The sequence below is a fragment of the Lynx canadensis genome, chromosome F1 (assembly GCF_007474595.2).
Source record: "Lynx canadensis isolate LIC74 chromosome F1, mLynCan4.pri.v2, whole genome shotgun sequence".
In the NCBI taxonomy this organism is placed as follows: Eukaryota; Metazoa; Chordata; class Mammalia; order Carnivora; family Felidae; genus Lynx; species Lynx canadensis.
In genome coordinates, this window is record NC_044319.2 from 60,663,498 (window position 1) to 60,689,318 (window position 25,821).

The 25,821-nt window shown below is 47.0% G+C and overlaps 1 protein-coding gene across 4 annotated transcripts in view; it reads right to left on the reverse strand.

Annotated features, from left to right (window-relative positions):
• Nucleotides 1-25,821, reverse strand: part of PBX1 (PBX homeobox 1) — a 295,008-nt gene that overhangs the window by 29,474 nt on the left and 239,713 nt on the right. For 3 of the 4 annotated variants that reach the window (XM_030303262.1, XM_030303263.1, XM_030303264.1), the window contains 5 exons: nt 21,576-21,766; nt 14,726-14,861; nt 9,454-9,613; nt 2,593-2,705; nt 1,104-1,193 (listed from right to left, as the gene is read on the reverse strand). In XM_030303262.1, the coding sequence (XP_030159122.1) occupies nt 1,104-1,193; nt 2,593-2,705; nt 9,454-9,613; nt 14,726-14,861; nt 21,576-21,766 (690 nt within the window). The remainder of the gene's footprint in view (nt 1-1,103; nt 1,194-2,592; nt 2,706-9,453; nt 9,614-14,725; nt 14,862-21,575; nt 21,767-25,821) is intronic. The other variant, XM_030303265.1, reaches the window with a different exon arrangement.

The window sequence follows — 25,821 nt, forward strand, 5'->3', positions numbered from 1 at the left end:
CCGCATTTTCTCTTTTATGGGCTAAGAACTCCTAATTCTTTCAACCATTCCTTGTGATGAACCACTTGGTATTCCACTGATTCCTTCTAGTCTGGGCTTAGTCATGTCTGACTTGACGCATGTGGGGTGGAAGGAGCCATCACCTCCCTCACTGCAGACACTGTACCTCAATGAGTATAGACCGGGATGCCATTAACACGTCATGCCTACCTTCCCTTCGTTCCATCCCCAACGCATTTGAATCACAACAACAGAAACAAACAAGAAATCGTCACCATCAATCAACCACAGTTTTCTTCTACAGTTCTGAGCCAATGGTTCTGGTGGCGCTTTCTGTGACCTCTAAAAGCCCAGGAAATGACCCCCTGATCTGAAGAACAGCCTCCTTTTCCAGGCTGCCTCTTGTCCCAGCTTGCTGTCACCGCTGCTGAGATAGCGGACGATTGATCTGAGAAATCAAGTTGGATTGCTGTCCCAAATCTACATTCGGTTCTCCTTGTGTCTGTCTGATCGATTTCACTCTGTGCGACACAGCTTGTCGCTATGAATTTTCATGCTAGTCAGAAGCCGCCAGCGCGCCCAAGAACACGAAGATGGTCCGCACCCCTCCCCATCCCTTCAACGCACCCGGCCTCTGAGTTAATTTCTTTTTTTTCTTTTCGTCCTTAGATCGGAGAAAGGCTGTTTTTTGTTTTTTGTTTTTTTTTTTTAAGACCACAGACCTGGATGCAATGGATTTTGGCTACTGGTTTTCCCACCCAGGTCCCCAGGCCCCTGCTTGTGGCGACATTTCCTACCACTGTTGTGCTAGGTGTCACCTGGTTAGCGGCTCCTCTCGGCTGAACGCGAGTGGCCGCAGGTGCCATGCGAACACTGATTGCGTGTGACAGCCCTAGACGCCAGCTGCCTGCGTGAAGCCTGCCCAGTCGCCACTTTTTGTGTGGGTGGAACGCTGCCGACGGCGTGGCCGATACAGAAACAAGAAACTAGGTGACCATAAAGCTGAGACGAGTCCTACTAAGTGGCATTCCAAGCCCTGTGGCTTTGAAATAATTGGTTATGATAGAAGAAACACAAAGGGTGGGGGAGCCTTGTTTTCTTACACTGATGCCCTGCGGACTGTACATCTGACTGGCTGCGAGTCCGTCACTGTATCCTCCTGTCTGGCTGATAACATGGCGAAGGGTATCCACCTAAACAATGAACAACAACAGAGAGGCAATTAGTCAGGGAGACGCAGGCAAAGGGAGGCAGAGAATCATCAGGCAGGCGACCGCGTGGACACGCCACATTCACGCGATCGTGACGCAGGTAACCTCCCCGGGAGGGGCCCGCCAGGAGGAGGCCGCCTCTCTATCTGCCAAATCCGTTTTCCTTTCTGAGTTCAGTGAGCAAGACGGGAGAATGGTCAGAGAAACCTGGGATTCCCACCGCTGAAACTGACTCACGGCGTTGCATGAGACGGCGGGGACCGGGTGACAGGAGTGGGGACAGAGTGAAGGAGCCACACCCCCCCTGTCGTGCAGATCACCCGCCAGAGCTTCTCCTTCGCTGGTATCCCACACAAGTCAAGGCTCTGTCTAGAGGGGGCTGGGGCAGCCACCTCACAGACAGAGCGGTCTGTGACTAACGCCATCTTTTGGAGGACTCGGATGACGGCCAGCTGTTCGCTCGCTTGGCCAGTCTGACCGTGGCTCCTCACACTTGTCCCAGGCAGCTCCCTGAGCGAGGGGCTGAATCACTGGCCAGGTGGTCTCTTCCAGGCATGTAGGGTTTCCTGTTCCACACGCAGGGTGGGAGGGTGGGCTAAGGTGGTCTCAACTTCCCTAGCAACCCTGACCCAGGGCATTCGACTTTACCCTCTCACAGCAGGCTCTGTGCTGAGACCGGAGGGTGGCTTCCTGAGGCGTAGTGAAGGCGGGCTGCTTGCTAATGGGTACCAAGGGTTTATACCACACGACCTGATGTTTGCTTCCCAACATGGGCTCTGACTCATGACCAGAAACCCAAGTTCCTTGACCTCAAGGATGACTGAGAAGATGAGTTTAGTCAACATGGCTGGGTGTTTTTACAGCTTGAAACAAAAACAGGAGATACGAAGGCATTTGCCTACTCATCAGTTACCTCCTTAGTTGGCAAATATTGAGTGTGGGAAGCCCACGACCGAGAGGGAGACCTGCTACGTGAGACAATGGACTGAACTCCTCCTCCCTTCCCTTCAGTGAGGAAAGAATACGCTGCTGGTTCCACGTGCCCAATGGGCCTTGGTCACCTCACCCTGGGCTTGCTCTTCTCCTGCTTTCCCAGTGTGGCTGACAAGCCAGAGCCAAATGCATTCACAAAGTGTGGACGAGATTCCCCATGACCATGGCTGTCTTTGTTTTGTTTTGGTTTGGTTGTTGGTAAGATTGTGTTTCTGCCTTTCCCCCCTCTCTCTCTTTCTCTCTCTCTCTCACTCTGTCTCTCCCCGCCCATCTCTCCCTCTCTCACCATCTCCCTCTCTCTCTCTGGACAGACTGGCAAGTGCCAATACGACCGAGGGCTCTGGGACTCCAATGCATTCACCTGGTGGCACATTGGCTGGGTCCCTACCTGTGACTGCACGTTGGCTCCAACCTGGGCCCCTTGGTAAGAGTCCCCATTGAGTGACTGCACGCCCATGAACAAATCTCCAGAGTTTGACATGTTAAAAGAACTGGAAGAACCTGGAAAGGAAAGAGTGAGGCACCTGAATCACAGAAAGGCAAAGGGTCACAACCCCTGCAACTAACAGCCAAGAGGAAGAATGACATGCAAAGCAATACCCCCCCAAATAAACACTAAAATAAAAATAATATCAACAGAATCCGGTTAGTAGCATGAAGGACAGAGCAAGCGATAAAGGGTGCGTATTGTCCATGTTATGGGAAGCCACATCTTACTGCAAGTTGCCAATAGGACTGTGTCCCCTTAACAGCTTCAAGCTGAGAAAGGGGACATTTCTTCTTCTCAACTTAGTCTATGCGAATCGGAGACGGTCTCCAGACCCGAGACCTCTCTTTCATGCCCGTTAAACTCTAGGGGTTCTCCACCAGTTGAAGAACTTGGGCCGGTGCTACCATGTTGGAGCACATGAGCTGCTGTTCAGCTGGCTTTCAAACAGGCCACTGCCAACCCATCTGCCCTCACGTGGGAAGCAGCCCCGGGTGGGGTATGCATGAAAGCAGTGCCACGCGTTAGGGCTGGCCCTGGGACGCGAGTCCATTGACATTCCTGATTTCTGGAAAGAAGGTCGGGCTCCTTGCTGGGTGGCAAGCAGCCCGGGAGAGCGTCAAGGACTGCAAGAAGACGTGAGAATGGTCACCTGCTTCCCTTGCCGCCCGCCATTACGGAGGAACGTGACACAGAATAACGGGCCAGGAATTCTGAAGCATGCACGGAATACGAAATGCTAATAATAACACTTATGGTAATAATAAAAGTGGGCCTCAAGAAAAGCAGTCAGCCATCTGCTTTCACCTCCCAGAGAAGAAGCCTTCTCCCAGGCAGTTAGCCTTCAGGCAGCACCCAGGTTGCACTGGGGTAAACCCAGCCTACCCGCAGCCGAAACACAAGGGCGTGGGGAAGCTTCACATTATTCTGAAGTCATCGTGCAGCTCAGCGCATTAGGAAAGAAAGCTCAACGTGCAAGGTTTGGTTAAAACATGACATTAGCCTAGAAAAGGAGAGACCTTAGGGACCCAGGTCAGTTCCACTCTACTTCCAACTCTGTCTTGTTCAAACTGCGCCCTTGCCCTCACACTCTGACAGCCATCATCCGTGTGGGATCACCCAGCAATGATGCCCCAGCTCTGACACTTTCTCATCTCCCAAGATAGGGATCTGCGCTCTCCTAGAGGGCTGTCTCCTGGAGCTCGAGAGAAGGCTCTTTCTGTGCCCTGGAAGAGTCCCTTGACCGGCAATGAATTCTGAGCTCTGCCACTCTGTGCTATGTCTAACCGCTCATAGCGTCCCCATCCTCCCAAGGCAGGAGCCATTCCGAAGAACCCAACAGTTTCCTTGGGGAGATTCTCGACTTCCAGTAATGTGGCGCAAATCTCCCCAACGTGTGGGTGAAGCAGGGTGCAGCACAGATCACACTGTCACGTTGAGGTACATAATTCCCGGACCTGCATGTCCTACTTAACATCCCTCTCAAACCTTTCTTTTAATTGAACCCAAATAATAACAGCCATTTTGTACTCGTTGTTACAACGCGTGCTCCCGCGTAGATGGCATCAGAACCGAGAACAGTCAGCTCCCAGATCCCCGAATGAGAATTGTCTGTATGACACCAGGGTGTTTTTCCTCCGAGAGTGTTCAGTTTGATGCCCAGGGATTTTCTTTCTCTCCCAATCAAATACCATGTAATAAACCCACACTCTATATGCTTCGCTGATGGCTTACGGGAAATTAGCACGCAAACGAAGGAATGGGAGAAAAGCCCCACAGGGCTGCAATGGTGCCGGGTACCATGAAGGTACGGAACGTGCCATTTACAAGATACACACCGCAATTGACACAGATGATTTAAAAAATATATGTGCATAGATAAATTGTAAATATGTCTGGCTGCCGAGTGTACATGGAAATAAATATGCGCATATCAATGTCCTTCATGTACAAGTGCATTTGAATCAGAGCAGTAATTGCAGGAATGATCCCTGTGTTCTTGCCTCTGCATTTTATTGTCCGTACACCCATGTACAACATTACCATGGCTTCCGACCCCCTGATAAGTATCTAGAGGCACTGATTTTTCTGAGAGAAGAGGCCGCATGCCATTGACACGGCAACAAGGCAGCCAGAAGCCCACACGAGACTCTAAGTAAGGAGGAGAAGACACGTTCTTCTCCTGGACTGGAGGTTAGAAAAAAACGTCTCACAGAACGGACAGCCTCCGGAGGCGGACGGACTTTCTTGACAAATAGAGAACAGGCAGTCTTAGCGGTGCTGCGGAATTCTCAAAGAACTAACACAGAATTACCTGGCTTGCTGAGAAGGTCCGTCAGGCACCTTACCTGCAGGTGGCTGGGAATCAGCAATTACTAAGAGCGCATTTTGAGACGTGCTTGCCAGTTAAAAGGTTCCGAATTTGGAGGGGGAAGGAAGGCAAGTGGCTCATTTAAGCTGTCGTCCAGACATTTGGGGCATATACAGAGCTAAATCTACAATCCACTAGACAGACAAGAACTAATGGGTCACCTACGGATTCTAATGCATTTGCTCAGGCAAATATGGCAAGGCGGAGATGTGCTAACATCCATTTTCGGAAGATCATTTCCCAAAGACTGCATTGCTACTGAAGAGTCTTTAGGAGACCTGAATTTGTTCAGAAAAAAACCAAAACAAAACAATTAACTTCATAATCCGAAAACCAGAATACTAACGATCAAGTCTAAACTTAAAGCCAGGTTTCTATTGACATTTTGGCCTGGAAATTTCCTTGTGGAGGAATGCTTTATGTATCGGAGGGTGGTCAGCCACATCCCTGGCCTCTATTCACCAGATGCCAGTGGTACCCACCTCCCCAAAGTGGGACAGCCAAATGTCTCCAAACATTACGGAATGTCACCTGAGGTACAAGTTCATCCACATGAGAACCAATGACGTAGCATAAGAGAGGATTTACTATTCCTTGCTGAGGAATGCAAAGTGTTTAAAAGTACTAGCTGGTTATTCCCCGTGGCATTTTCATAAAGTGGCTGTGTGACAAGTATTACCCTAATTGTGCAGCCTTGAAATCAAGGCTTCAGAGAGATTAGATGGTAGCTGATCAGACTGGACCCCCTACACCACCCGGAGGCGCAAAAGATGGGGCGTCTTTGATAGACGTAAGCTTCGCTGCATCTCAGGCTTGCTTCTCTCTTTTCCATGATTAGTCCCCTTCCAAACTCCAAAAATCATTGCCACTTTCTACTCAGGACAAAGCACGAGAGAGAGAGGCTGTCTGGCTCAGTGTGACATCCCTTTAGCAGGCGCACATGGCAAGGTTCTAGAGTTCCAATTCCAGCAGGCTGTGTTTTCATTTTCTAACGTAGAAATTAAGGGAAGAAAAAAACACAGCAGAAAACATCAGTGTGATAAATTCTTTCGCTTGGCTTTAAAAAAAATTGTAAAAGTTCCTAAGGATTTATTAAGGATTGGCCAACCTCTCTGGGTGTGCTACCTCCTCTCTGTGGGTCCTACATACATAAACTTCTCTTACGAAGCCAGGATCTAGGGGTTTTAATAAGAACATGCTCTCCCAATCCATAAAAACAACAAACCTCTATTAGGGGTAGCACACACATGTACTAGAGTTTGCCACTGACTAAATAGTGCCAGAGGAAGTACTTTGATGGCCAAGCTCGCAGTTGCCCCTAACACACGCCCCAGAGCCAGCAAAAGAATTCGAATCGTGGGAGGGGGTCCTGAGCCTCAATGAGCCTGGGGTTGCTTGGCTAATCACAGCATCTAATAAAATACCAATGCTGATGCTATGCGGCAGCAAAACATCTGTAACGCACAAGCCAATTTCTTCCTTCTTGGATGCTAAAATGTTCCCTAGAAGATCATCTGACTTTCCAAAAGGGGCCCTGTTTTTCTGAGATCTGATTCTTGCTCTTATAATCTCATCAAAAATAGGACACTAAGAATGAGTTCCCCCAGGTGACTGCAGGATTATGGACCTGAGGTTATAACTATCGCTTCAAATGGTCCTCATTTTGCCTTTTCGTGTGTGTGTGTGTGTGTGTGTGTGTGTGTGTGTGTGAAGATTTCATTTTCTTGTCATCCTTCCATTCTTCCTTTTTGTTCCATCCATTCTGCCCAACTCTGCTGGTGTCAGATATGAAACACGCCAAGTAAATGCTTACTCACCCCGCCCCCGGTCCTCACCCAAAGTGATTTTAACGAACTATGCTTAAGGAAACAAGAGACCAGGCATACATCAACAAATAGGAATATTCAGAAGTGACCTAAATAAAGATACTTGAGTACTGCTTGTCTACACAAAAGCCTCTAGAGGGAAGAAGATTTACTTGCAAAGTATCCTTTTTGCCGTAGAAATGAGTATTTATATTTAGTAAAGCATCTGGGGAAAAAACCCTGCTTCAATATGAAGGATATAAAAAGTTTCCAGGTTCCAGATCTCTAGACTTCAAACTCAGCCAAAATATATTTTCACATATTAACCTCTTATTCAACACTCCTATCTGTTTCAATGATCATTTACCTTTTGGAATTATCAAAGAACTAGTTAGTATACAAGATTATCAACACCCTAGGTGAAAAGTTTGAACATTTTAAAGTTCTCACTTTATCTGTGCAACGATACAGGTTGTGTTAAGAGCGAAGGAAAATGCAGAAAAGCCCCCATAAGACTTTTTCTGTTAAAACGTTGATGAATGAAAATTCCGTGCTACTGAACATATACAGTAGTATTTTCTTTTGTCTCTGCTGTAAAAAAAAAAAAAAGCACTACAAAGGGGTTCCTCTGCATATTGTTTCCAACAGCTTAGGCACAACTGGACGGCTTAGCTCAAATTTTCCATGATAATTTACTCTGTGCTTAGAAGAGTCACATAAGTTGAAGCTACCAGTAAAATTCCTTAGAAAACTGTAATCATTGACTGACATTCCAAGAGAGGCAACATAATTCTTAAACCAGAGTGGTGGGGGGGAGGAGGTTAAAATGCTTACTTTTCTCTTTTTAAGTGCTTTAGAAACGAATAAAAAGTTACGGCTTTAGTAATGAAGGGAGTCCACAGGGCCCTTCTAGGGACTAGTCATAAATCATGCTCAACCATCTGCAATGCAGATATATCAGGGACAGGAAAAAGTCATTTTGATATCTGTTTTGCATTATGATAACCTTTGCAGGAGTGTTGAGTGTGTTTTTGCTAATGTTGACAGGATTGTACTTCTTCCAGAGACAAATGAACATGTCTGCCTCGCAGTGCGATTCAACTAAGTGTTGCTGGAGTCTGAAAGGCTTAATAGTTGACCAGATGGGGAAGAAGGAAACTCTCTGGTTATTGAACCTCTTAGCCTTGATCCTTTGTCAATCATGCCACGAGGGGGAAAGAAGGAAATACACACGCACAAACCTCAAAAAGTATACGCTCTTCACAGTTACCCAACCTGGCATGCTGGGAAAAAGAAAACTAGACTGAATTCTACATTGTCTTACCATGTCCATGCTTACAACGCTCAGGCCACTCTTCACGCGTGATTCCATTTAAACAAAACAAGGCTATGATGGAACAGGCCAGTGACGTGGAGAGCCTTATGATAACAAATTAGTGCCTCTAGAAGCTCACGGAAGACGTTAGCATGTGGAGCTTTACACGTCTCCAATAACCATCCACCATAAGGTAGAAAGAGAATTTACTTTAGCGAACAAACAAGTTTCGGGGTCAAGGACACTTCCCAGAAATGGTAGAAATTAGATTTATAATCCTATTATGGTCAAACATATTTAAATTTGTGACCCTTCAAGTTGGAGGCATCAATTTTCTTAGATGTGCACCGAACCACCAAAATCAATGCGGATGTTTCATTATGGGGGCAAATACCACATAATCTGAGACCACAACTATTTAATAAGGAACGATTTCTGGTTTCCCCTTACCAAAAAAAAAAAAAAAAAAAAAAAAGTACCAACATGCCTTCCATAGCATAGAAACACTAAGGTTAGATTTTATGTATTATTGACAGTTTTTTTCACATATGGAAATTCAGCACTGGTGGTACAAGGCAAACCCCAAAATATATTACGTTAGCCTGAACTCTGAAGTTAGTGATGGAATGCATATTCACTGAAGTAAAACCAGGAGCACAGCACATGACTAATACTATAATAGGAAAACTGGAATATGCGTAATTTGAATTAATGATTGGCAATTTTCTTTGTAGTTGACATAAAGAAACCAACAAGGTAAAACAGTAAAGAACAACAGCTATAAACAGTGGACAGGGGTAATCCCAGGCTGGCTTCGCACACCAGAGCACTGTAATGAGGAATATTCCTGCAGAGAGGTGGGTCCCTCAGACACTGTGTGATGGGAACAGCAAAGTAGACCAGGATAAAAACTTCATGTGAAACAGACTAAATGCTAGAGCCCCAAGGGACTATCTCTAAGTAACAGATCTAGTTCATCTTTGAAAGGAGAATGTGAAGGTCTTCTCATCCAAACCAACCAATTTAGGTCCGTCCAACCTAAACAGACACATTAGCGCAAACGTCCGGACAAACCCGTCTTCTAAAGAGTAAGACGCACTGCTCTTTGGAAATGAAAGGAAAAACCCAAAGTGGCATCGACAACAAAACAGACAAATCAAATACATCAGTGAACCAATCAGAAACCTAAAGGATTAAAAGAGAACCCCAATGTAGGAAAAGCAGGTATAAAAAATGGAGCACGATCCCCCCAAATCAAAGAAAAAACTAACCAGCTGAGTTAGGAGTCGAGGGTGAGTTAGCTTGGCTTCCATGGGCTGACACATTGGTAGCAGTGACAGCCGTTTTGGCAGCATAAATATTGGCTTCCTCTTGAAATTTACCTATGTTCTTCTTGTACCGGATTCGCTTATTTCCAAACCAGTTTGATACCTAGAGCAGTTTAAGAGAAGAGGAGAAAGTTAACATTCCATCCGGCGCAAACATCTCAGAGGAAACAGAAGGGGATCAGGAGAGGGCTGCGGAGGCAGGCTACGTGGACGGATCCTATGCTGATTTAACAACATCAATGAAAAAGATCTGAAGGAAGAGTATTGAGAGGACCCATCGCAGACGACGAGATTCTCTTGCTTAGTACAACGCCATTTAGGGAGACCACTGCGCAAAACTTCTTAGGAAGGAGCTGCTCATTGAGACTTGGACACCTGTAAGTTAGGGCAGGCATTTTAAGGTCGCGTACCTCTTTTTTTTTTAATTTTTTTTTTTTACATTTTATTTATTTTTGAGAAACAGAGTGAGACAAAGCATGAGCAGGGGAGGGGGAGAGAGAGAAGAAGACACAGAATCTGAAGCAGGCTCCAGGCTCCGAGCAAGTGGTCAGCACAGAGCCTGACGCGGGGCTCGAACCCACAAACTGTGAGATCATGACCTGGGCCGAAGTCGGACGCTCAACCGACTGAGCCACCCAGGTGCCCCATAAAGTCGCTTACCTCTTAAGAACATGACACCAAAATAAGCACAACAATTCAGGCAAAAAGCCTGTTACTGATCAATGCTAACACTGAGCAATCAAGAGGCACAGAATTTTAAATATCCATATATGGGGCACCTGGGTGGCTCAGTCAGTTAAGCTCCCAACTTTGGGTTTCAGCTGAGGTCACAATCTCACAGTTTGTGAGTTCGAACGCTGCCTTGGGCTACGTGTTGACAGCGTGGAGCCTGCTTGGGATCCTCTCTCTCCCTCTCTCGCTGCCCCTTCCCCCTCTCAAAATAGATTAATAAACTTAAAAAAAAAGAAATGAAAAAAAAATACCCATATAAATTTATATCAACATATAGGTGCTCTCCCTGATGTAATAATTTCAAATTTATAGAAGTTAAATAATGCTAATATTGACTAGATTCTTAGCGGCATGTACTATAGACCTTAGGATCAATATAATTCAATCTGATGGATTTCACTAAGTATTTTGTGCAAAGCTTGGTGTTAACAACACAAGGAAAAACTGAAGCGGACAACATTATTCCTTTGAATTCCAGGCTTTAAATGCTAAAGCCAATACACAAAATAAGCCTACTCCACTTTCACTTGTTAATTTATTTCCTTCATGTGGCTCACAGCAGCTGTCCTCACTCCATTCTACATCCCCGTTCCCTTTGTACCACGACCTCGGCCAGACAAGTACAGATGCAGTGAAATTCAAGTTTTACCCCTAAATCCCTGCCTTGTGAAGAATGTTTTATACCCTGTATTCCAGATATGACTCCAAACTAAAATGTTGTCTTTTTGTAAAGAAAGTTCCAAAATGAATCATGAATTTGGTGAGGGAAGAGAAAGTTGATAACACACGTATCCCCAACACTGGCAGATAAAAATAATTCTCGCAAAACTACATTCATCTTTGAAATGCATTAGCAACACTTAGGGGCGCCTGGGTGGCTCGGTCGGTTAAGCGTCTCTTGGTTTCGGCTCAGGTCATGATCTCACAGTTCGTGAGTTCGAGCCCCACATCGGGCTCCACACTGACAGCACGGAGCCTGCCTGGGATTCTCTCTCTCTCTGCCCCTCCTCTGCTCTCTCAAAATAAATAAACTGAAAAAAAAAATTAAATGCATTAGCAAAACTTAGAAATCTTATAAGGTTAGCCCTCACAGGCCTGGGTGGCTTATACCATGGCAGAAATACCAAGCCTTTGTCACCAAAATCAAACCATACCATTGCAGTATTAGTAAAGGAAAGGAGAGAAAGAAATTCCATGAGAAATTGTTTTATTTATTGTAAATGGTGGTGCCTACAGAGTTACATTAAGAGAGAAAGGGCACTCCGGGGCCATTTTAGGACCACAGGATATCTGATTTCATTCCCAAACTCATGCTTTCCTTGATGTAACTTTCACTCTTCAGATGACAGAGAGGAAAAAGAGGAAGATTTTTCTAAGATAACTGGATGATCTGGAAGAAAGGCAGAAAGTTGAAGGTAGTTTGGGAGGGCTTCTGAGGAAGAAAAGAAATGTCTGAGGTCTATGTGGTTAAATCAGCTACATGAGAGAAAAGAAGGAAGAGAAGGATGAGGGTGGAGAAGGGACGTGGCGGTGGAGTGATTCCCTTATCAGTGAGAAGAGCAGACAGGTCGGCAGCCAAGACGCTTAGTCCGTTCACGTACTTCCAACATGGCCCACGAGGTGATATCAGATGCCCTGAGCCACGGATTTAACCAGACCTTTCATTAACTGGCTTGCTGTTCATAGTCATGGGGGATCTACTATGTGCGAGGCCCTGGGGACACACAGATGACAGACACAGTCTGAGACAGGTAATACACAAAAAATAATCGTTTCTCTGGGGAGAGTTTGATTGCCTCTTGAACTTGTTAAGTTTGAAGAGCCTGGGAAGAGCCATGGCAGGGTCCACTGGGAAGTAAGCTGTAGGAGTTTGGTGTTCCAGAAGTCTCATCTGGATGTTCAAATAAAGGTATACTTTCAGCCGGAGGCACGGTAGAGATCACTCAGACAAAGTGTGTAGAACAATACTTTTCTGAGTCAAAGTGTGCATGGAGTGCTCATGAAAACAGACCCCAACCCGCCCCGTGCCATGATTCTAACTCAGGACTGGGGTGAGATCTAAGGATTTACATTTTGAACAAGCTTCCGAAGTGTCTTCTTTGAGACCACATGCCAAGCAGCTCTGGTAATACAGGAAGGACTGTTTAGGGATCAAAGGGGAGGATGGTCTATAGATAAATTTGGGTATATCAGCACACTTTTTGTTGTGGATCATGGGAGGAATCAACAATAAGTAGATTTTGAAAGAATCTGTGGCTAAAAAAAAAAAAAAAGGTCAAGAACCATGGTATAGGCATGAAGAGACAAGGGCTAAAGAAAAAATGGTACTTCTAGGGTCGAGAAAGACAGCAGGTCCTCTAAGAAGACCAAGCAAAAGTTGCCCAAGAGGAAGAAGGCAACTCCAGAGAGGACAGTGGCAAGAAAACCAAGGTAGGATAATTTCAAGATGGCGGAGTAATTATTAACCAAAATAAATGACAGCAGCAACAAAAAACAAAACAAAACAACAAACAAAACAAAACGCAAGAAAGATACAGCCCCAAAATAGCTACAGCGCACACACACACACACACACACACACAAGCCCCAAATCTGCATCCCCTAGATTTGGGAACTAAAGGGAAATTTAATAAATCATGTGGTCCAATGAACCATGATTGGCAGGCAGGGCTACTGAGACCCCAAAAGAGGGAGTTCCCTAAAATCTCACAGTTGATTCTTGACGAAAACATGCTCCTGGCCAAATGCTCTTGCTGTGATATTGTATCATACTGTCTCCCACTGGGACTTGTTCGGCAACAGTGGGATAGCTTAGTTGTCGAGAGGGAGTAATGTGATGGGGAAGGAAGAATGGCGTGGCCTTAAGGTGGGTGAAGGAAAGGGAAAGGCGATACCATATATAAATACTCATTTTAACGGGCAAATTATTTGCACCTTGCGTTTCCATAATGAAGTCAGTGAAGGTTGCTGGAACGGGCCGGGATTCCATCTCTGATCTAGATTTAATACAGACTAACTAACCCTGAAGAGTTCCTTCTATCTTCAACAGGGATTTAGAATTCTGAATCCCAGAATTACAAGTCAGACCATATAGTGATTTAATTCTGCTTCAGAAGTAGAACATTCCATGTATCAAATTCGCTGACTGTCAGGGACATGGCTCCTACCTGAAACCATTCTTTAAACGTGCAGCAAATATCAAAAACATCAATTCTCTTCTCTTGTGGACAAGGGATCTGAAGTTGGACAAGAATGGTTCGAGACCTGGACAAAACCAGGTCACCTGAGCTTGACCTCTGGTGTTCTGCTTTCCCAGGGTTAAGACTGGAAAAACCTCCACTGGAATCAAAGCATCTAAGGAAGGTCTGAGATGAAAAGGAATTGGGGTTTGCAAGGCTGCTGCCAAAATCCCCACAGCATGTGGGGGAGGCCTTGGTAATCTCCTTGTTGTATGTGCTCTGCGTGGAGTTCTCGATTCTGACTAGAATTAATTCTGCTTAGGTAAACAGAGGATGATGGAATCAGCACCCCACAGGGAGTAACAGAAGCCAGGATTTAATTCAAGGAAGTACAAATGCTCAGTTTATACAAAACAGCATCTCCTTTACTTGGAAGATGCCAGGTGAAGTTTCGTAGCCTTCTTCCCCCCACCCCTTTTATGGAAATGCCAGTACATTTGGTTCTTTTGCCTGTGACAGAATTCAGAGGGACTTTCTCTGTTAGATTTCAGAATCCTCACTACTGTTCTTAACTAGAGACCAGTGGACATCTTTGAGATGGCATTCAGATTAAATAAGAAGTTTTGGATGGATCCTTTGAGCCAACAAAATACACGTACACAGAAATATTGCCTACTTTTCTATTTCCATATTACTGTTGAAGACACCAGGCCCATAAAACTATTTTTATCATGTATCTTTCCATGCCGACTGGCAACTATTATGGTTATTGCTCTTTGGGGGAAGGGGGCACTCAGTGACATTTTGTGCAACCATTCTGATGCCATCACAGAGACATGTTAAAAGTCCTACCTCCCATCAGTTACAGAGACTAGCACGTCAAGAGAGGACATCTCAAAGTTCCATTCACGGGCTCTTTCTTGGGTTGGGCAAAAGATGAGCTAAGGAATGGCCTGTGTTTGAGCAAACCATGCGACAAATGCAGATGGCTTTCCCAGGACACGTAAGAACGTTGGCCCATTTTTAAAGCAACCGAGCATTCAACGGGAAGAACCCCAACCCTGTTTTTATACTGTACTCTATTCCTCCAGTTCTGCTGGACCCTCTCTAGTTTGCCCAGGGACTTACCTGGAAGCTCTCCTATTTCAACTTATAAGGTGCTCACCTTGCCATTTTTTGGGCTTTAGCAGATGGATGCTAAAGCGAGCAAGGCATGAAAGCTTGGTAAAGCCACACCTCCAAGACCCTGCCACGTGGGCTCCACCACAGCCAGGCTAGAAGCTGAGCCTTTGAGGGCCCCTTACCTGGGACACTGTGATGCCACACTTCTTGGCTAACTCCTCTTTGGCTTCCTCACTGGGGTAAGGGTTGCTGAGATGGGAATAGAAATATTCATTCAGGATTTCTGTTGCTTGCTTGTTGAAATTCCGTCTCTTCCGCCTTCATGAACAGAAAGGAAAGAAGGACAAAAAAGTTCACACCGAGTGCCCATAAAAAGGGAGAGACGAGGATCTCCTTCTGGGAAAAGGCAAATTTTGGAGCGAAACGTGGAATGAGGGGAAATCTGCACAAAGGGGCTGGGTGCCAAAACCGCCGCGGAAGGCATTTGTTAAATGCTTCGTGGTGCCTCACGGGGGCACCGAGCAGAGAATCAGTCGCCAATATTTGTACAGAGGGGTGAGGACCATGGAGTTGTACAACTCAACTACCTTGATATTGAATCCTGGACCAACTGAATGCCCACTGGGGGGCTGGGATGCCTCTCCAAGCCTCAGCTTCTTCAGCTGAGAGCGAAAGGAGTCACACTGGCCTCGCAGGGTGACCAAAGCAGGAAAATGAGGCCACACATGGAAAGGGCTCTGCACGGTGCCTGGTACATGGTGAATGCCCGGTGATGGTGTTTCTTCCTACCAGGCTCCAGGCACTGGATCTTCCCACTCATCAACTCAAATTACTCACTCTACACGTCTAGCGAGATAGGTACGGGTCTTCCCATTTACCAAAGTTCACTCAGCCGGTAGGTTATAGAGCCAAGACCTCCATTCGGGTCTGTCTGACTATACAACCCAGCCCTCTTTCTTATACACAAATCGCCTCCTGCCGATCACACAGAGACTCTATAGCCGTAAGTTAAAAATAAGCGAGCATTTCCCCTTTCTTCCATTCCCAGGTAAATGCATACAATGTTCTGTAAAGGCATCTGGGGAAGAGGGTGTGGAAGAAACTAGAATCACCCCCCTGGACTGCTTGACCTCCCTCAGAAGGAGAGAAATCACACCAAGACCAGCTGCTAAATGGTAAAACAAAAGCCCGCAGAAATCCTCTTAATACACAGGTTGCTGAAAGGAAGAGAACCACTTTTGGAACCAAAGTGTTTTTCTGTCTTTAAGAAAAAAGTGCTAATTGAACTACTTTAAAGTGAGAATCGCTTTACTGCCTCCTCACAGCTCTGGCCTGTGGGCAGCTGGGGAGCTGTCTGGGGACGCCCGGCTCACAGCAGAGGCTGGCTGGCCCTCCTTGAGGCGGTGGGGACCCCATCGTTAAATGAGCTCTGTTAGCACTCTGCCTTTCTTGCTTTTATCAAAAGCTCTTCCTTATGGAAGAGATTTCCAGAACATCCTTGGTTATGCCAGGATACAGGAGTTCCCGATTTAGCCCAACAGAAAGCACCGATCGCCTTGCTAGACAGGAAATTCAGCTAATATTGTATTTTCAGGGTCCCACTTGGATTAATTAACACAATAAAGTGCCTGATTTTACCGGATGAACACCATCTGTCCATAGGTATTAACCACATCTGTCCAGACTATGCCAAGCCCGAGTCACTTTCCCAAATCACGCTGAGTTTCTGGGTCACCCAGCATCAGAAATTGGGCAGAACGGATTAAAAAAGCCCAACTCGAAAAACAGGCATTTGTTAAAAGTCCTCGCCTGCTGGGAATTTGAGGAAAGTAGCCAAGTGGCTAACAAGGGCTCTGGGCCAGGCTTTCGGTAACCTCTGGCTTCTTCCCTGCCTAAAGAAAACAGTTGTCTTAGGCCTGGGGAACTGGACCCTGAAGGCTCTCCTAATTGGGAGAACCTTGGTTCATTCATTCAGCTGTCTGCATTAGCATCACACTGTATTTTTTGGGAGTCTTCCAACTGAGCTCAAAGGAAACCTCTCTGGAATGAGCTGGTGGGTGTGGGGCTGGTACAGACAGCTGTTCCCGACTCTCTTCTCATTGTGATGTGCAACCTTCCCTAGGCGGTCTCATCTACTCTGATGGGCTCGCTTATCACCTCTCTCCGTGACGGTCTCCGCTGAGGGCCTTGGCAATCCCAAGATCAGGACTTTGCAGAATTTCAAGAAACCTAGTGAAAAGAATATACTTCTGATGATACGCTTATTTGAGCGACCCCCCTGGCTTTGGCCTGAAGTGTGATCGGCTTGGTAGGTTAACGTTTGAGACTCTGGGTCTTGGGAGGTGGGGATCTAGGCTGTTAATGTAAGAAATGTGGGGGGTGATGAAATAGCATTGGATACATGTGGCGCTTTAGGGATGGAAACTTTTGAATCATAGTGACTCAAGAGTGAGAAGTGCAGGTGCAGCACACATACGCTGCTAAGTACCAACTATCTTGCCTCCCGCCCTATCGCCTCTTGGAGGATCACTGCCCATCTCCCATCGCACAGCCTAGACACTCCGCGTCTCCAAAACCAGCATCGCACCGCACCCAAATCAGCTCCGTTTTCTCCATTACCCACATCCCCATAGCCACGGTTCGGTGTGTCTAAATTTATTCATCCGCTCATTCAAATACCTGAGTACCTCACAGCTGCCAGAACCTGGGAGTGACTCAGCCTCTCCTGCTGTCTTACCTTCGTCCGATGACGGGCCCGAAAGCAAGTTCTGCCAGGTCTAATCCTTCAAACCCAACTCTTCCGTTCCAGCCTATTGTCACTCTAGTTCTGAAATGGGTTTCGATAGGCCACTGTCTGATCATGTCACTAATCACAGCAATCACAATCACAATAATGATAATAAAATAATAATAATAAGGAATCTATAATGCAGTGATCCTTAGTATACTCTAGCTGAATCATTGTGTGAATACGATATTCCGGACGCTATACTAAGGTTTTTGTTTTCTTATTCCCTTGTTTATTCCTGTGTATGGGGTTATCCCCACTTTACAGACAGGAGTCCTAGGGAGGACAGGGTTACAAAGGTAGCCAGACTTGGAATCCACGCCATGCAGTTTGGGAACTTACGCTGTCGATGACTATACTCCGTCCTCAAACAGCTCTGAAGGTTTCTGCTGCTTACCAGGACAAATTTTGAGATCTTCACGGGTATAGTTAAGGGTTTTGCAGCGGACCTAGCCTATCCCTGGTGCCTCATTTCCCCCATCCCTAAACATGCTCTGCGTAGTTTCGTCCAGCCACATCATTGCTTCTCCATTCCCCAAAGACACTCGTGACTTCCACGCTCCTGACCTCGTCACACCACCCTGTGCACTCCTCTCCTACAGCATTTGCCACAAGCTCACATGCATCTCCCCAGCTAGACAGCAAAGTCCTCAAGGGCAGGAGCCATGTGTCACTCATCCTTGAAACCCTAGTGCCCTCACACACGGGAAGCGTTCCAGTAAGTATTGCTTGTCAAAGTTGGATCACATTGTTTCATTCTGCTCAACGGGGGATGGAGGCTATTTGGCAAACACCACGCCAGCTCTGAGATGCCCCGTCCTGCATTCCGCCTCCCCTTCCGGTGAAGCCAGGAGGTAAGCACGGGTAACATGCGGTTTTAAGTTCACTGGTAGACGAGTGTCGGTTTGTCCCACAAGATTCTGAGCTCCTTGAAGGTGGGACCCACATTTATATATGTTTTCTGCCCCCCCCCCTTAGTTATTCCAGTGGCTGCTACAGCTTCTGGAAGAGACTAAAACTCAATGAGATACACAAATCCAAACACGGGCCAGTCTGCCCAGACCTTACTGGATGTCCTTCCCTCCTGTCGTCTTCTGCTTTACTAACTAATTTTTACGGCATCCCTCTCTCGAGGTGAAATGCAGAGGTGTTCTTCTGATATCTGATTATCTTCTTAGTGTGGTCTCCAGCAAAATGTTACCAAACAGAAGTTAAAATTATTGCTTGAAAACCATTAAGAGTGTTCCTAAGTTCTCTCTCTTTCAACTGAGAAAACCGTGCTTATGATGCTGACAATAACTTTACCAAGTTTTATAGCACAATGTTCGGTACATACCAGGAGAGAATAAATGTAGAATGAATGAGTGAATGAATGAATGAGTTCTTCTGGCACTAATAAGTCAATGGAAGGAAGAGAAAAAGGATAGGATGTGAATGGACACAGCTGGACCAAGCGCTCAGCTGAAGGGTATGGATGATAGAGTTCTAGAAAGGCGTAAGAGTCCAGCCTGGCATCCACGCCCTCCCCCGAGTGTGGCCGTGACAAAAAAAGGTATCATCCTCTGTCAGGGAGATGATGTTAAAGCCTTAAAATAGTGAGATTCTCTTGCTGGTTTCCGGGAAGAAAACAAGCAGCCAAGATGAGAGCTGGCCATGGAGAGAGTGGTTCATGGGAGCTGGGACCTCGGTCCCACAACCACAAGGCACTGAATGCTGCCCACGGCGGGAATAAGCCTGGAAGAGGAACTGTGTCTCCAATGAGGTCACGGCCTCAGCTGACACCCAGATTACAGCTTTGTGAGACTAAGTTAAATTGTCCCCAGACACCTAAACAACAGAAGCTGTGTTGTAATAACGTTGTGTTGTTTGAGGCTGCTAGATTTGAGTAATCCGTTAGGTGGTCATGAGAAACTAAGACAAGGAGTGTTACATAGCAAAGCAGGACCCTTCGATTCTACATACCTGTTACATTACAAAGACTAATCCTATTACTAAGTCAAAGTCCCCTTGTATTTCGTCTGTCTTCCATCGAATCTTTCAGGGATGAAGCCCTGGCCATCACACGCATGTGAATATCAGCACCGAGTCTGTCTGTCTGTCTTTCTCACCAAGGTTTGTCAAGTTAGCTCCCCAATTACAGCACAGGAAGCAAGCAAGGAAATGAACTACCCCAATCAAGAGGTCCACACTTATTTTTGAGGGAGAAAGCCATTTTGCTCAGCCATGGGCTGGCATTTGGAGTTATATTCTTTCACTGATACCAAATATATCCTCAAATCAATGCTAGTAACAATGACAATAGCTGAGTTGTTTTCATTTTGAAGCTTGGCTCAGAGGCAAGGATTCAAAGGTTGCAACCAAAGCAGGAAAGAGACCCTCTGTTAAGTGACCGTCCTTCAGATGCCAACGGGAACCATGTAGGCAAAAGCTGGTGGAAAGGACAGCAACTGTGTACAAAGCTCGCCTCGTTTGGGGTCTGACCTCCAACTGCACACAGCCCAATTCCTGCAAGAAGAAATCCAACAAGACAATGATTCTGCGCCTCCCTTCTCCCCGGGTTCTCTCTGCAAAAAAAATCCAGTCTGGGCCCAACTTTTCTCTTTTTCAGGAACTGCCAACACACATACCAACTCCAGAATTGTAACCAGGGGAGTTTCCATGGGGATGGAAACAAGCCACGCAGAGTGGCGGTGGCTGCAGCACGGGCAGGGGACCGACCCAGACAGAGGTCACCAGTCACCTGCACCCCGTACTGTGTGCAACAGTCTGCTTTAAAGAAGCCAGGCTGGCAGCAGCCACGAGGCCAGGGAGATCGATGCACAGGGGCCCCGCTTCAGGGCGACGCTGCCTCCCCCCTCCAGAGTCTTCCCCAGATGGGAAAAGCTGTCTGTATTTTCACTCTGTCCTGACTTAACCCTCTGGCATTCTGGGGACCCAGGGATACATTTTGCTGGCTGGCAGTCTCATTTCATGCTCCGTGCGACCCAAAACACACCGAAAGAAAGGGAGTTTAGGAGATGCCAGGAGCTTTAGAGAGGTCTGTGGATTGCAAAGACCACAACTGTGAACAGAGAGAGAGATACAGGTGAGAGAGCTGACTAAGGCACGACGGTGGCAGCGAAAAAATTCTACCAGAAGCAGTGAGTCTTTCTGTCTCACTGAAAAGGGACAAAACTATAAACGATGACATGGCATACTCCCCCGACATACCTAGAGCTTTAATAACTAAAATCATAGATGGGGATGATTTTTAGGGATCGAAGTAATGAACGATGAAAGCCGCATTTGTAGAGGTTGGCTAATCTAAGGGGGAGCGTGAGTCGCCAGGGGCGCCCACACTCTGAAAACGTGGCCGCTGGAAGGATGATCAAAATACTCCTCCGGAGTAAATGAAAGATAGGATTATCACCAGCTTGCAGGCCGCGAAACAGAAGTTAAAGGAAATCAGAGAGAGATGCATAAACCCACTGGTCGAGAGAGTAAAGGACCAAGAAATGATTGCTTGCTCTCTGTTCTGTTTTTTATCTTTTTTTTTTTTTTTTTTTAAAAAGGACCTTTCCATCCAGGGTTTCTTCACTGGAATTCTGTGAACTCACACGTGAGGTCAGGAGTAGCACTGCCAGACGGAACACATCAAGCCTTGATTGAAAATCTGGCGCCTTATCAGACCAGCCCCTGCTCCTCTGGGCCCATGGACCATGGCCCCAGTCATCTCCGCCCTCCTAAAACTTAGCCCGGAGTGCCGCACGTGGCAATCCGCTTCCAAATATTTGCTGAGCTGAACTGAGTGCGCGCTCTGCCCGTATATACGGCGGAAGAGATCTCGCTCTCAAACCGCACTGTCCTGCTGTGGGACGCGCGTCACTGCAGCGTTCAGGAAGACCGCTAGGGGCCCAGAGCTACGACACGGCGGTACCGAGTGCTATGAAAACAAACGTGCAGCTTTTGCCCTCACCCAGCTTGGTCATCCCCGCCGCGCACTCAGAGGGAGCCGCGGTGGTGACGGCAAGCGTCCGTCCCCATCGCACGTGCTCCCGGAGCTGTCGGAAACCAACGGCTAATCCGGTCTTGGAGCCTCCCGCTCCCGACCCAAGAGACTTCCGCGGGCTGCCGTTTGGCGTGGCCTTTCACCTGATGAAAATGGAGCCTGTGGACAGGGCCCGCTGTGGGTCCCAACCCCAGATCCGGGATGCCCTCCCCACCCCGCCCCTGCCAGCGGACAGGCGGCCCCGTTGGCGACTCACCGCGCGTCCAGAAACCGGGAGCGCAGGATCATGACGGCCTCGCATGTGCTCTGCTTAAGCTGCATCTGGATGGAGCTGAATTTGCGGTGGATGATGCTGACCATGCGCTCGATCTCCTTGGGGGAGATGGGCCTGGTCCGGCTCTGCTCCCGCAGCAGGTTCATCACGTGGGTGGTAAACTCGTTGCACGCCTGGAACGGCAGGACAACAAACAGGGGCCGTGTGGAGGGTCCGGGCCCGGGCGGAGGGCTGGGTGGGCTTTTCTAGACACTGGCACAAGGGAAGCCAACTCACCCCACACAAGTTCGTGGGGTGTTGTCACGCCAGAGGGATGAAGTAAATGGTTGCTTAGAAATACCTTGCATCCTGTTTGAATTTAACTTTTGGCCACCATGGACATTTTTTTTCTTTTAAGGGAAAAAAAAAGAATTCCTGTTTTTCATGATTTACTGTAGTTGAAAGGTGAGAACACAAATCCTAGTATAAAACGCACCCCACAGCCCGGGGCACCTGGGTGGCTCAGTCAGTTAAGCGTCTGACTTCAGCTCAGGTCCTGATCTCGTGGCTTGTGGGTTCGAGCCCTGTGTCGGGCTCTGTGCTGACAGCTCGGAGCCTGGAGCCTGCTTCAGACTCTGTGTCTCCTCCTCTCTCTGCCCCTCCCACGCTCGTGCTCTGTCTCTCAGTAATAACTAAATGCTAAAAAATTTTTTTAAAAAAATGCACCCTATAGCCCTTCACCCCAATGTTAACAGCCAGAGACAGTTGGGGGGCAAAATACCACATAAACTTCTGCCTTGCTCATTATCTCTGATATATTAGAACTTCCAAATGTTTGATTTTCGGATGCATCAACAGCCAAAGAATGGAATCGTGGAATTAAAAGCTAGCCTTCCCGGGAGATTTTGCATCAACCTATTTCTCCTTTTAGTTTTATTATGAGAATTGCCTCCTCCGTCGGCCTTCGGAAGACCCACTAAAGCCACGACACAAAAGGGATCTGTCCTCAGAGGCCTTGTAGAAATAGCATCAACACATGATGTCGAGGATTCAGAAGCCATCTCTGCAGAAAGGAAAGCTCTCAGGTTAGACTAACGTACCATCAGCTCTGGAAGGGAAGTTAAAGATCATATTTCCCACCTTCTTATTTTACAGTTGGGAAAACTGTGGCCCAGAGAGAGGAAGGGCCTTTTCTGAAGGCACATGGCAAAAAAGGACCAGCTGAGTCAGGACCCTTAACACTTCCTATTCCAGGCCGGGGACTTCCGTCCAAACTTGCTCCTCTGAACATCACTACCCTTCCTGTGGTTACTATTTCTTAACATCGGAAGTGTGGTTTCCTTAGCTGAGCGTTCAATAAAATATCTATGCACAGGTTAACTCACAGCAACGTTATAAAACTGTATTAGATTTGTAACGAAAAAGGCAAGACGATCGTTGGACAGCTGAAGAACCAAGGACTCAAAGGGCTCCAACTTAGTATCAATAACAGAAACACAACCATTCGTGAGAACACTGCACGGCCCCTGTTTTTCCAGCGCAAAGCCTTTCACATCTGTCAAGAATGCAGTGACAACAACCCACTCGCTGTTCGTTTCTCTAAGAAATCCTTTGAGGTTGGTTGGCCAAAGATACCTGGGGAGCCGACCGGGCAACGTCTACACTGGAGACTGGGAGGTCTGGTCTTTGACCCCGCCTCCCTAAGTGTCTGGGCAAAGCCTATCAGTACTCCGTGCCTTGTTTTATGCATCTGAGGGAGTAGATTTAATCACTGCAAACCTGTAGCAAGGCTAGCAGCAACTACGGACCTGTACAGTGACCTGTGGACGGAGTGAACCGTGCTCGCAAACACAGGGGAGCACGCGAGAAGGGCCTGGATGGCCTGCGCTCAGATCCTGCCTCTGGGACTCACTTAGCTGTGGGACCTTGGAAAGTTGTCTAATCTCTCTGTGACTCGTCTTCCTTATTTGTGAATTGGGGGTGGCAGCACCCACCTCAAAGGGGATGGTAAGGGTCAGATGACTTACTAGGTGTGTGTCTGGCTGCAGAAGGATGTGTCCTGGTGCCAGTTTCCCTCTTGGTAAAAATAAACAGGGTGATAAACACCTGCTTTCTACTCTGCAGGCAAATGCTGAAGATAAATCCGTAGATCAGGTCCACGTAGCATTTTGCTCTCCACTAAGAAAATTACTATATAAACCCAAGATCTGTATGATAAGCTTCCTCCCTGCCCACCCAGCCCCCAGTTGTAAACAAAGGGAAGGACAGAAAACCTGGCATCCACTTGGCTGGATTCGATGAGGCCACGGGGTGGGGAGTGCCGGGTTAGGCACACAGCAAGCATCCCGACCAGCTTTGTGGGCAAACGCTGCACCTCGCTGGCCTGCAGCCTCCTGACCTCGTGGGGGCTCAAAGGGAGGAGGGGCCGGATGTGGGGAGGCATTGTCAAGGGCACTCGCTCTCCGCTGGGAAGCCGCAGTGCTGGGCTCACAATAATGCGCTTCATTACAGGGAATAAAAATACTCACAATATCTGATGTTTATTCAAGGCATTTCATCCTGGGGCCCTTTCTGCTCTGCCATCAACAGACAGTGGGGTCTTTTCACCCACTGCTGAGGTGGAACGAGGCAGCTGCTCGGGAACACACACTAGAGAGCAGAGGCGAGGTCCAAGTCCATGTGAGACGGACAGAGCATAACGATCTGGGGTTTTCCCAGGACCTTCACTACCCACGAGTCCTCCTCAGATCCCACCAGCTTCCACCTTGGGAAGCTGGGCTGCCTCTGTTAGGTCAGGTGTTCTCGAAGCACCAGCGATGGGGAGAGCTGGGGTTACAACTCGCTAACTACACAGATCCCTCGGAGGCTGAAAGTTTCTGTGACGGGGCCGACTCCACTGTGGACAGTCATAAAGGCAGTCACTTTCAGGAGGTGCCATTCCGGGTGCCCCAGAGACCCCGAGGATTTCGAAGGGACCCTTCTGAGGTTCCAGGGCAACGGCGTTTCTGGGAGCCGCAGGCTAAAGACAAGCCCCCGCCTCGAACATTCTGCTCAACGGGCCAGAGTTTTAAGTTTCTGTCCTGCACTCTGTTGAGCCCGCCTTCTTCCCTCACTCCTTCAAAGTGGATTTGGTGCCAATCTCGGCAAAGAATATAACTAGGATTTAGGGTCCTCTTAGCCGTGAACCCGCCAACCCAGCCCAGTTCAGCCTTACAGATTCAGCCCCATCCACGCCCCAGCAGCATTATGTACGAAAGCTGGAGAACCCTGGAGAGCTCCAAGACCCATCATTTAAAAAAAATATATCAGCTGGAATAAAATTCAGCTTTCTGACATCATGGTGTTGTCTATTAGAATGCATCAGCTCTTATATACCTTAGCTACCTACATGATCTGCTGAAAAAGCATTTTACCAACACCATTTACTGAATAAAGTAATTTCTTTCCTTTCTGTCTAATAAACATCTCTAGAAGCTTTCTTTATGGAATAACCTCAGGGTGAATCAAAGGCTGATTCAGGTAGGGGGTTTTTGTTTTTGTTTTAAGGGATGGGGTTGAGGAGGGCGATGATACCTAATTAGCAGAAAGCTAATTGATTGTCTGGTCATCTATCACCACCATGCTAAAAACAAAACAATAAAAACAACAGAGGCAGCTATTAATAGCCAATTTGGCAACTCTACCCACGTACTACTAAAGTAGAGAATGACATTTTTACCTTCCTGAAGTTACCTGATTTTAAAAAAGCTCCCACGAGGAATGGTCACAGAAAAGTGAAGAAGATACATCTCCCAGACATATGAGTGAGGAGTTTAATGCCATAATTTCCCTACAATCCGTTATTTACTACAATTAACAATATAACTAGTATTAATAAATTACTAAACACCCAAAGTGTGTGAAGTAGGATTCAGTTCTTGCCCAGAAACTAAGGAAATGATTTGTTAGTTTTTTTAAGAATAAGAAATACAGATGATCACCACCATACTTGTATAATTTGTCCTGTACCGATGGGAGTTTTTCTGAGTTTCTGCTTTCCCACATCTTTATTATTTAAAATAGGCAGATATCCAGGAGCATATTAGCCCTGGCCTCTCTTAGGTACCAGTAATCTAGTCCATGGAAGTAACACAGGACAAGCTGACTCCCTCCCTGTCTACACAAGTCCACACTCTCTCCATACTGAGTGCAGTCAGGTGGTGTTCTTATAAGAGCCCATAAACTAAGCTCAGAAACTGGATTCCAGGGC